This window comes from Danio rerio, chromosome 5 (assembly GCF_049306965.1).
Source record: "Danio rerio strain Tuebingen ecotype United States chromosome 5, GRCz12tu, whole genome shotgun sequence".
Classification (NCBI taxonomy): Eukaryota; Metazoa; Chordata; class Actinopteri; order Cypriniformes; family Danionidae; genus Danio; species Danio rerio.
This window is the reverse complement of record NC_133180.1, coordinates 64,890,520-64,903,249: the sequence shown is the minus strand read 5'-3', so window position 1 is coordinate 64,903,249 and position 12,730 is coordinate 64,890,520. Positions and strand designations below refer to the sequence as shown.

The 12,730-nt window shown below is 33.3% G+C and overlaps 1 protein-coding gene across 7 annotated transcripts in view; it reads right to left on the bottom strand.

The window, feature by feature from the left end:
- rabep1 (rabaptin, RAB GTPase binding effector protein 1) overlaps positions 1–10,653 on the bottom strand; it is a 49,845-nt gene extending 39,192 nt beyond the window's left edge. For 5 of the 7 annotated variants that reach the window (XR_012406044.1, XR_012406046.1, XR_012406045.1 and 2 more), the window contains exons 1-4: positions 10,496–10,621; positions 6,170–6,280; positions 1,968–2,171; positions 23–183 (exon numbers count right to left, since the gene is read on the bottom strand). Coding sequence is in view for 2 of the 7 variants with exons in the window: in NM_001365498.1 (NP_001352427.1) it covers positions 23–183; positions 1,968–2,171; positions 6,170–6,280; positions 10,496–10,541 (522 nt within the window). In the remaining 5 variants the exon portion in view is untranslated. 7 annotated transcript variants of the gene reach the window in all.
- Between the last annotated feature and the right edge of the window lie 2,077 nt (positions 10,654–12,730).

The following is a 12,730-nucleotide window of genomic DNA, read 5'->3' as shown; positions in this document are numbered from 1 at the left end:
CTTAAAAAAAAGAAAATCATACCTTCTTCATCTCGTTCTCTAAATTTTCCTCCTCCTGCCCTTCAGAAAGACGGCGGCGAAGCTCGGCTATCTCTCGTTCTACCCCGTCGCGGTACTGTGTCCATTGTGCCCGCTCCTGCTCCAACTTCTGCTGGAACTGCAATTTAAATTCCCGCTCTGCATCTGAACATGCAAGTGAAGATAAGGATTTACACATCAAAAGAAATCTCTTGAAAATGGTGATCAAAAGCAGAGATCTTGCTAATCCTTCCTTGACCAAAAGAGCTTATTTGTGACGTTTGAGATGGAATAGGGTTTAAACTTAATGTGAACCCACAGAAGCACTTCTGGTTTCTGTGACTATACATCATTTTTTGAGTTCATTAAAAACCATTAACAACCTATAAGGGAATACTTTGAGGGTTTTTTTTTTTTTTTACATTGGCTTAATTGCCATATCAGTAACTTATGGATTTTTCATTGCAAGATCAATATAGATAGATATATACAACAATCAATACATCAATATAGACAATTTCATAATTCAATAAACGACAAAACTACTATACTAAATAAATAAATAAATTGCACTGAAACATTAGAAATGACTTTTCAGTGCGATATAAAAATACTTAAAATATTAAAATTAAATTAAAGAAATATTTTAAAATTCTTACCAGGGATACATTAAAAAACTTGTCTAGTTTAATAAGACAATACTTTTTTTAAACTTTATTTTACCTATTTTTATGCACATTTTGGATATGTACATAAAAAAAATTTTGGAAACACAAAGATGTGCATGAATTTATAATAATTAGTAATTAATAATAATACATTTCTGCGCATAACTGGGAAGGATAAACTTGTTTTTTTTGATAAGTGAAAATCGTAGTTCCCGCTACCTCCCATTCGCTTCATTCGCCTAAGCAAACTTTTCTCAGAAATATAATTTTATTGAGTCATGCGCCTACGGTAATATTGAAAAAAAATTACTATTGCGGTATGACGGTATTTACAATATTGTTACATCCTTATTATATATATATATATATATACATACATATATATACATACATATTATATACACACACACACACACACACACACACATACATATACATACATACATACATACATACATACATACATACATATATACATACATACATATATATATATACATACATATATATATACACACACACACACAAACACACAGACACACACAGGTTATATTTCAGAGCTCACAAGCACTTTTGTCATATTCCTCTTGTGTAATGTGGCATAGTTCACAACAACCGATAAAGTGTCTGCGATTGTGACACAAAAGTCTAGCACGTTAAATTTTCTGAAACATAGTGGACTGGTTTTGAAGATATTATTCGTTATTTTAGTTTACATATATACATGTATATTTTATATTGCAGCCCTTGCGATTAACTAATCCCAACGTTTCAAATTGAAGTGATATGATTTCTATTAATCGCACAGCCCTAACTACGAGTATATTTCAAACCTGTGGGAAGCACAGTAATCTATAAGGAAGTGAAGTTAATCATCTCTTTGACTCATCGAATGGAAACGTTCGTAAATTTTTTATTCAATATTCCAGCATTTTGCAAACATCTAATTAGCATCTTTGGATGGAAACAGCTACTGCCACATACCCTAAAACAACAAATCAAAAGAATTGGCTTCAAACGGCACTCTCGTAATATTATAAATGTTCTTACTGACAGTTTTCATCCATTTGATCTTTCCTTCCTTACAGATAATGGTATAATTGCATTGTTATTAATGTGTTTCTACTAAAAAATCTATTTAATTTTATAATTACCCAAAGGAATATTACTATTGTAAATCAACTTGTCTGATGAATAATTTTAGTCAACATTTCAAATAGCAAAAACAAACCAATCCATACAGCTTGCAATTGTTATCGGACACTTTCTGTCTCTTCTTACCTTTCATAATAGCTTGCAGTGACGCCACCTCCTCCTGCCAGAGCTGCTTGACCTGGTCGATGGCTTCCTGCTTTGTGCTCTCCGAAAGGGTGGCGACGGCTTTGATGGTCTCCATCTCCGCTTTAGCATCGGCCAGCTCCTCTTGCACACTACACATCTCTGCCTGGGCCTTCTCCAGTATAGCAGTCTGCCTCTTCAGCTCCTCTGAGATTACGTTGAGGGCAAAATTACTAGTGCAATTTTTTGTTCTTTTAAAAGTATTTCTCAAATGATGTTCACAGAGAAAGGACTTTTTCCACAGTATTTTCCATTAATTTTTTTTCTGAAGAAAGTCTTGTTTTATTTCAGCAAGAATAAAAGCATTTTTTTTTTACTATATTAAAGGAATTAAAATAGTTATTATATTCTCAATTTTATATTCGTTATTTTTTTCGACGGTCAACAGAAGAAACCATGCTTATACAAGGATTTGCCTAATAGCCCTAACTTGCCTAATTAACCTAATTAAGTCTTTAAATGTCACTTTAAGCTGAATGATAGTATCTTGAAAAATATCTAGTCAAATATTATGTACTGTCATCATGGCATCAATAAAAGAAATGAGTTATTAAAACTATTATGTTTAGAAATGTGTTGAAAAAAATCTTCTTTCCTTTAAACAGAAAATATACTGGAATTTGTACAAGAATTCTGTACTTTGAAAGCCTATTTGGATTGAAATTGCTTCTCATGGGGATGTGAAGCAATTTCATAATTTACAAGGGCTAATCAGTGATTTGGTCTGAATATAAAAAAGCCGGTGATGTTTTTTTTCATTGTACTATCCATAAAAATATATTTTTTATTTTTTGTTTCTGAAAACAAATGAAATTAAAATCTGATGCAAGTCATGGCAGCTTCATCTTGCATTATGACATGAATGGGTGCAAAGACAAAAGGATTTAAGATTATAATGTTGTAAACAGGGCTTTATATTAACACCCACCAACCCGCCAAATGCGGGTAGATTTCAGCTTTGGCGGGTTAGAAGGACAATCCCACTAGCCACTTTGGCTGGTTGAAAATAATTTTTAAATTGTAGTTTTCCTAAAAGCAGGGTTCGACAATATAAGGATGGCCTAATATGTGTGCAAGTGTAATCTTAGAATCGAGAAGTACAATAATTGTGTTCACGCGAGCAGAAGAAAGCAAGTGAATACCAAATGAGAGAATGATGATCCCTCGCGCTAACAGCTGATTTGATGCACGCGACTTCTTCAAACGCGTGCGCGCGACTGCTTAACGCGTGCACGCTGCCGAATCGTGAAGCAACCGAGTCTGGAACAGGTTCTGGAAACGCAACTGTCATCGGTTCTCTTTCAAATAAACTAGACAAAAAGTGATGAACATGCACCCGCAGCACCGTTTGCTTTCACTTTGAAAAGATTTTTAAATGGCCTAAAGTTAACCGTGTGCATGTGATCCTTTCATTATCACATACGGTATGTTTCACCTGCTTTTATTTGCTTACGGTTTTATTTGCTTTTATTTTTGTTAAAATGGTTTAATTATTATAATTTTTTTTTACAATGTTGCTTTAATGGGAGATGAACTCACCATTTATGTGCAGTTAACTGGTAATCCGAGAGATCTTTAGCCATGACAGATATATGCATATTTTTGATACATGGCAATAGTTATTTTTTTAAAAGTCAATTGGTTTTTATTATTTTTTATGCAATTTTGGTAAATAAATATTTTGTTAAATAAAAAGTATAGTATACAGTTATATTTAGCTTGTTTTGACACATTAAAAATTTGTGGCTAAGAAATAAATATTGTTTTGTGTGGTTATAGAGATAAATTTGGTAAATCATTAATTTTGAGCTCTAAAAAAGTCATGTGAAATAAAAACTAATTGCAATATAACACTATTTATAATGACCCATTTGCTCACGCTCATTGAGCAAGCTCATACTCGATACACAAAAAGTGAAATGAATGAGGACGCATGTGGAGATAACACAAAATTTACATCAAGTAATTATAGCATGTCAACGTCAAATTTATGCATATAAAATATATTTTCCCCAACAACAAAATTGTGGCTAGTGAAAATGCAGAGTGGCTAGTAACATTGGAAAACTACTAGCCACAGTGGCCGCTAATTAAAAAAGTTAATGTAAAGGCCTGGTTGTAAATAATGTGTAGTTCCTTGCACAGACTGATGATTTTGCCAAGCATTTGCACTGTATTGTCAGATGCCACAGAATTAATTTGGTTTTGGCGGCATTCTTATTTTTAACTCTGAAATTCTGATTTGCCTGAGAACAGGAAAAAAAAAGGAAAGTAAACAGTACATGGTTCTGACTAGGGCTGCACAATATCACAATATGATCGTCAATGCGATAATAGTATGCAATATACATATAGCAGACATGTGTGATGAATTAAATGTATATTATTTATTGGGGGTTTCTGTAAATTTGACCAATCAGATGGGGCCTTGCTCTTTTTATGCCCGGCTCTCCAGTAATTGTTGTTCTGCTTATGGCTGGAGCGACCCAAAGGTGAACCCGGAGCTAAAAATAAATACTAATGGCAGGAAAATGAGGAACATGACAACATCTAATCAGCGTCAAAATATCTGCTTAGATTTTCAGTGTAAAAAAGGCTAAATGTTTGCCACTTGACATATTTTTTTGTCTGAATTAGATCTGAAAAAAAAAAAATTATTATAGCTATGGTAGTAGTAATAATAATAATAATAATAATAATTATATATATATATATATATATATATATATATATATATATATATATATATATATATATATATATATATATATATATATAAACATTGAATAAATTATTTAAAACATGGCTAATAAAATTAGCCTTTTTCTAGGAAAATGTTATCATTATCGCAATACTCAACAACAATATAGCATACCGCACATTTTTGCAGTATTGTGCAGCCCTAGTTCCTACACTTTTTATATTTAAAAAAAAAAGTATTTAAAACATTTAAATATTTTAACCTATTTAGTAAGACAAAAAATTAGGAAAGCAAAAATGTAAATTTCAAGCAATTTCAAGCACTTTATTCATTTTTTTAAAATTCAGGCATTTTCAAGGATAATTTCCGGCACCCAAACAAACCCAAGTTAGTAGCAAATCTTCATTTTTTAATTTATTTTTTCAAGCATCTGCGAGCAGCACACAATATTCACAGAACTCACACCTTTATCATGCAGGACTCATTCAAATGCACAGGTTTTATCATTGTATTATGGAAATATACTTGAACAGACATGACAATTATCAGCCGAACATGTCTTTACTATACAAACTAACTATGACTTTTCATTAAAGGGATAGCTCAGAAAATAATACAAATTTACTCACTATTTAGTCACCCTCAAGTTGTATCATACTACTTTTTGAACTTGTTGAACACAAAATAAGATATTTTGAAGAAAGCTGAAAGCCTGTAACCACCTCCATAGTAGGAAAAACAAAGAAGTCATACTATAGAAGTTACAGGTTTCCAACATTTTTTTTCTAAAGACAAGGGGCGGGTTAATGATGACAGAATTTTCATTTTTTGTTGAACTATCTCTTTAACTGAATTGTTGCACCCTGTTTGCACTCATATTACTTCAATATGAATAACCCAGGATGTTTGCTCTAGATGCAAGCGGATCGCTTAGTTTGTAATGTCTGAAACTGATGTGTCTTCTGTACACTTTCACCATGGAATAAAGATATACGGAACAGCTAAACTGTTTACTTCTTGTTCAATCTTCTGTAACTGTGTGCATTCACATGTGATGTGTACAGAATAGATGAGAACTAGCTTGAGGAAAGTCAGCAATTAAAAAAAAAACAATTTTTTTCTTTTGAAAACCACAAATTAAGTTAAAAAAATACAAGTTTCTAAGAATTTTTGGACTCCAGAGGCACCAAAATAGAAACTAAAAAAGGATAGTTCACACAAAAATAAAAATCTGCTATTTATTTCCTCTCCCTCGGGTCATACAAAGGTAAATGATGATGGTAGGTGACTTTTGCCTTCATTAGTTAAAGAAGATTTTAACTGAAACTGTGGTCTCGGATTCATAACATGCAAGCAAACCTCTACTGGCACTTAGACAGACAGACAGACAGACATATATTTATTAAATGTAGCTTATATTATTATATTATTAGTATTACCTTACCTTCTTTAGACAGATAGAGTTCTTTAAACTTGGCCCGTTTTTGGTTGAACTCCATCTCCAGCTGTTGTTTGAGCTTCAGGAAGTCGGTTCGATCCTGCTCCTGTTCAACCCCTACCAAAGTAGCACATCATTCATGAGTAACATGCATTCATAGATATATACACTAGATATCGCGTAGGGACCCTGAGCATGCGTCAATAGCGCCGCCACATTGATACAGTGCTCCCAGGACAAATGTCATTCAACTGCACTAGTCAATACAGTGTTATTACGTGAAGATGCTGGACTTTAGCGCTAACAAAAAAAATAAAACAAAGCAAACAAAGAAAATAAAGCACAAAGGCAGAACATTTCATTGGTAATATTAAGTTTTTTTCGGTTTTTGTATGTTCTGAACTTTTGTGCTAATCGGGTAACGTTATTGATGATAATACAGTCACTTACTGCATTCACCATAAGACAAAGTAGCTCCAACTCGCACTAAACACTCGACTTATGCTAGTTTAGTTTAATAAAATCAGCAAACAATGCAAAGGAAATATGACAACAAGATGCTGCGCTGCCAGAAACTTGCATTATTGTCGGCTAGTGAACGAGTCGTTCGGGGATTCATTCACAAACGAGTTGCTCCCTCCGTCAGTATGAGAAGTGAAAGCAGGAGAGGAGGTGTGTGTCAGGACATGATTAGATCAAATTAAACAGGGAGGGTGAATAGTACATTTCTGTACACACAAACACAAACTTTTTGTCAGGAATGCCCATGCGGTCACTGATCCATCAATGTAGAAAAGTGATGTAAAAATATAATTTTCGTGATTAGAAAAAAAATTACATACTAACATCCAGGAAAACTCCCAATCATAGATATATGTGTATATCTCTGGCTTTGGATGGCCACAGTCCTCCACTGTACCTTGGTCCCGCATTCAATTAAGGAGCGCTACCCTATACCAAGATGGCGGTGCTATTGATGCATTCCGTCCAATAAACAACAATAGGCCAGGCGAGATCTAATGTATATATCTAGGACATGCATTCAACAAAAACACACACCTCCAACCTCTCAAGGGCACTGTGACTCTTTACATCCAGCAGTAAAATGTGCGTCAACCTCCAATTAACAAAGAAAAAAGTTTTCTGACAGAAGCAAGGTCACTTGACGGGTTCAGTATGCATATAACATAAGTCTGCAAACATTTACTGTAAATAAAAATAAGACTTTCGACAGTAATTTCTTCTGGGGCAGGGGGATGGTGGGAGGTGGTTGGTCGATCACTTATGTTTAGGTCTTAGTGATCTATTGAGATCACTGGAATATTAGAAATGTGGATATAGCAATGGCATTTGTTTGTAGTAATAAATGAAAGGACATGCTGGTTTTCGTTCCAAAAACTGATTTTAGGATTGATGCTGAAATACTGTGTGTCTGACAGTTTTTTTACTGTATGTTCGGAAAGCAACAAGACAGAAAATAATACACCATGTCCGAACAACACAAGATGCATTGCTGCGACATAATAAAAGCGATCATTTCCATGTTAAAAGGAGTTTTTTTTTGTGGCCATTCACGATGTGCGAGGATTCTGTTTAGAAACGGTTTCCATTTCTGTGACATTTTGGCTGTACAACAGCATAAACTATGTTTTTTTATTCATTTTTTCTGTTATTTATTTCTCATTTTCACCAAATCTGCAAAGTATATCAAAAGTGTTCGTCAGATCTCTAAAGATGACTGATGACAACACCCATAGCAAGTATTAGCCTTTAGGGCTGACAGAAGGCTATCTGAACTTATTCAAAAAAAAATGTAGCTCAACGAGATCATAACAGCATGTGCATAGGCTTTCATAACAATTGGAAATAACTGTTCCGATAAAACATAATCAGTCATCATCCATAATAAGGACTGGGCAGAAATATTTCTGATTGAGGATTAATAAAATAAATTAATAAAAATGATCCCGTCGATTTAAAGGGGAAATGAAGCACTCAGTCAAGGTTACCTTATTTTGTACATTGGATTCCACTTTAAACAAACTCGATTAATGTAACTATTTAAAAGAAAACGACGTGTTTTACTATAGATTTTAGACCCCGGGCGCCACCATCTTGGAATGTCGCTGTGTCTGACGTCACGGGGTTGATTCTGTTCCCTCTGCTGAACAGATACAGTGAAGACAGTAAAGCCTAGTTTAACCCAATGCGCGAAGATGTAGATGTGGAGCTGCTGCAAATACAAGCATCAGATGTGTGTCTAATATAAAAAAAATATATTGATTCTATTTTTCTTTTTTTTACCTTTTAATTACTGATCATTTAATGCGCTTTGATTCACTCTCTGTATTACACTGCCTGACTGGGTTTCACCCATGATTGTAACAGACTGAACACAGAGACTGGACAGCCTAACGCCCCATTCACACGGGGCTTCAGCGTCAACGCTTGACTGAGGGCGTGTCTGAAGTTGGGGCTGAAGCGATCGTCATATCAGCATGAGCCAATAAATTTCAGTCAGCAATAGGCCACTGTCTAGCTGGTGTATTTGCATACAGCGATCTGATTGGCTGACGCTTCCGTCGGCACTTGAAAAGTTGAGCTAGTCCAACTTCTGCAGCGAGCAACCCCTCTGAAGCGGCGCCGACGGATCCATAATGCAGTTCGGCAACGCCTGACATCACCCATTCAAAGTGAATGGAAAGTGTTGACTGAACTCAATGATAAAGTTGTGGATGTGCATCACAAAACTGGTGAAAATACAACAAATACAAGCATTTAAGTGTCTTCAGTTGCGTCTTTTACACACACAATAGAGAAAGTAATTAAAAAAATTGACCTAGAACAATCCAAACGATTACAGGTTCTGAATGTCGATTTTGATTACTTTTCGATTAATTGCTAAGTGATTAACTGCGATTAGTTCCTAATCGAAACCCAAAAAAGGTGATGATATTAAATTAATTGATTAATATTAAAAAGAAAGTGTGACTGTAAATATTGTGTATTTTTTATAGTTGTATTTATAAATATTGTAAAAGGGCTCATATAAAATACAACAGCTAATTGGTATAGGAAAATTTAAGACCTTCAAGTCACAGAAATATAACTAATGAAGATGTAAATTTATCAAATGCAAATTTATAGGGTAACAGCTTGAAAAAGCTAGCAACAGTTGAACCAAAATAGCATTGAACCATAATAAATACAATAAAACAATGAGAGTTTGGTAAGTACCTTGCTTCTGAAGTCATGGTTCAGTGCATTTTCCTTACAGCAGGGCAGGAAACTAAACTTTAAACTGCTGTTTTTATTATTATTGTAATTATTATAATAATTATTAATCAGTGGGCTGCAGTACAAATTGTTATTGTCTAAAAATAATACAACTTATAGCTAGTTTTCAAAAGGTTTGTAAAATGTCACACAATAAAACATGCACAAAATGATTTATATACCTTCTGATTATGATGCAAAATAACTGATACTCCTTATCATTATTTTTTTCAGTATCTTATTTTCCACAGTGTTCTTAATTCAAATGTTCACCCTAAATATTTAAAACAAAAACATTTAACTCAATTGTAAATTGATTTATATTGTACTACTGAATTAAAAAAATATATATGAAGGACATATTATTTTTTGTGATTGTAATATTTTTTGTTATGGCTTTAAGACTTTCTGCTCTGATTCAAGACTCTAAATTGCAGGAGACTCAAAGAAACCCTATACATATTATTAATAAAATCTTCATGTAATCACAAAATCACGTCTATATTACTGATCTTTTAGTCATACTGTGCATTAGGACTTCAAGTTAAACTTAAGCTACAAACTACATCCCATTTACCATATTATAAACTGCTTCAAAGTACATAAACATTAACATAGTTCTGCTTATGTGGCAAACTCTAGATGCATGCGAATCATGTGATCATTACAAACAAGAGCCTGTACATATAATTAAGCACGTAAAATACAATTATTTCGTAAACAACACAAAGCCCTGTCTGTCCTGATACTCTAAAACACTGTCAGTCCAGCTGTCATCTGCTGGTCACACTGCCTACAACATCATCATGGTCACCATAAAAACCCGTTTCTGTGTACCTGAGGTTTAGCACAAGCCATGCTTTTCACAAGAGGAGCTCTGTCATAATTACAGACACGAAACAAGCATTAAAGCATCATTTGAGAGAGGCAAAAAGCACTGTATCTGTCAGCCGGCTGACTGTTGCTGGCTAATCCGTGGACGAACAGGCCGCGGGCCTACAGCGAGCACAGCTAAATCAGCACAATTTAAGTCTCCTTATGGAAGAAAACGCCTACCGTCGTGTTGAGGCGGCCGGGTGGATCCCGAGGCCTGCTCGGCCATGGTTTCCCGGGGTTGAGTTTAGAAAAGCGGCTCTCTGAAGGAAAGCGAGGAGCGCCCAGCAGAACTGGCTACTAGAGACTGAGCAACGTCATTGTAGAAATAACACGCGTTGCGCATGCGCAGATGGGCGGAGCTGTCTGCTGGTAAACTGATAAATTCATGATTTACCAAGCCTGGAGGACACATTTAGTTTGCTTATGCAGTGCTTAGCATAATTGAGTGCACTCTATTTTAAAAATGAATATTTTTATCCATTCCTCAGTGAATGTAGGCAATGCATTTTGGTGCATTTAAACAAAACAGATTTATTAAACAGATATATTTAATAAAATAATATTTTAGTCAATAAACACATTAAGAAACTGAAAGATAATATAATTAAATTCAAGCTAAATATTGCAAAAAATATTTTTTTTTCAAAATTTGTATTTAATAATTTTTTATAACATAAATTTGGCTGCACTAGTTTTTAAACCGTTATCGTGAGTTATTTTGTTAGATAAGCTCTGGATTTGGCTTCAGTACTGACCTATAATGTATATGCACAAATATAATATTGTATAGCTTCCTATTAAAATATGAATTTAAAAGATAGATTTGTGTGGGGTGTACTTATATATGTGGAGGACTGTATATTTTAAAATTCTATACTGTGCATATCTATGTCATTTAGCACTGATATATAAAGCACTTGTGGTTAATAAATAATTTAATATTTAGATGCAACAGCAATAATGTCACCTCAAGAATAAAAAACAACAAACAATAAATAAGAAGTGAATAAATAAATAAAGCAATTTTACAAGGTGGTACAATTAAAACATAAAACAGTTAAAACACAAACAAGTAAATAATGATAGGATGGGGTTGCACAACTGAATTCATATATTACCAATTATATTCCAATATGTTTTTGTTCATATTCCATCATATAAAATGTCTATAAACAACTAACTAACTAACTAACTAACTAACTAACTAACTCATTTACTCACTCACTCACTCACTCACTCACTCACTCACTCACTCACTCAATCATTAATGAACATCAACCACTATAATATAATATATATTTTTTATTTATCAAAAGAGTAAACCCACAGTTTAATGTATGTACAGTACATCACCTAATTAGGCATGAGACGATAACTGTTTTCAAGGTTTACCGCAGTTTGGAAAGTCAAGGTTTTAAAGCTGCCAAAATGTTCTGCCAACTATCCTATATGGCATATGTACGATTTTTTTTTAAAACTCTCTTTTTTTGTTTGTTTGTTTTAGGACAACAGTACCTTCAGCAGAAAATATATCCAAAGTTTTAAATTGTAAAGAAATTTGTGTTTTTGAAACTAATGAAGGCAGCAGAAGTCAATGATGCATTTGTATTGTTTAGCCTAACATGTTTACTGGTTTACATACTTTAAATGTTTCTCAAAATAAAATATATTGTGTTCAAAGGGGAAAAAAGTTTTTGTTTTTTACCCAGATATTTAAAAAGAACAAATTTTAGAGCAGTGACCACAATATCGTGATACCGTCATATATATGCCTACACCCAATACAACCTAACAAAATTGCTGACGGTGCATTCAAAATACCTGAGCAGGTGCAAATTGAAGTAATTTAGTAAATGCACATCCACTATAAAGTAACAAACAAAAACTTGAATACAAAATTTTGAGCTGCAGTCTAACCAGGAGTACAATAGCAGCAAGTGCAGGATATAGAAATAAGTTATAAAGTGCAATTATAGAAAAACTATGGGTAATTATTACAGATGGATGTACTATGAACATTATTACAGGTTGTATTAACTATGATCAGAGATTTACATTAGATATTACATTAATATTTGTACAGGTTGCTATTAACAATCAGAAGTATGCAGATAGATATGAACATAATTACAAATGTAGCCTATATGTGCAGTGGATGTGTACAAATGCTAAAATTACAGGCAGAATAAAATAAAAAGACAGCAAAACAAACAAACAAACAAATTATAAACCACAGTAAATTAAAAAAAATAGTTAAATAAAATAAAAAAATAAAAATAAACAAATAAATAAATAAAGCAAATAAACAAACAAACAATCAATCAAGCAAACAAACAAACATTTAAATAAACAAATACATAAACAAACAAATAATAAATAAATTAATTAATTAATAAAATGAATAAAAAATAGATA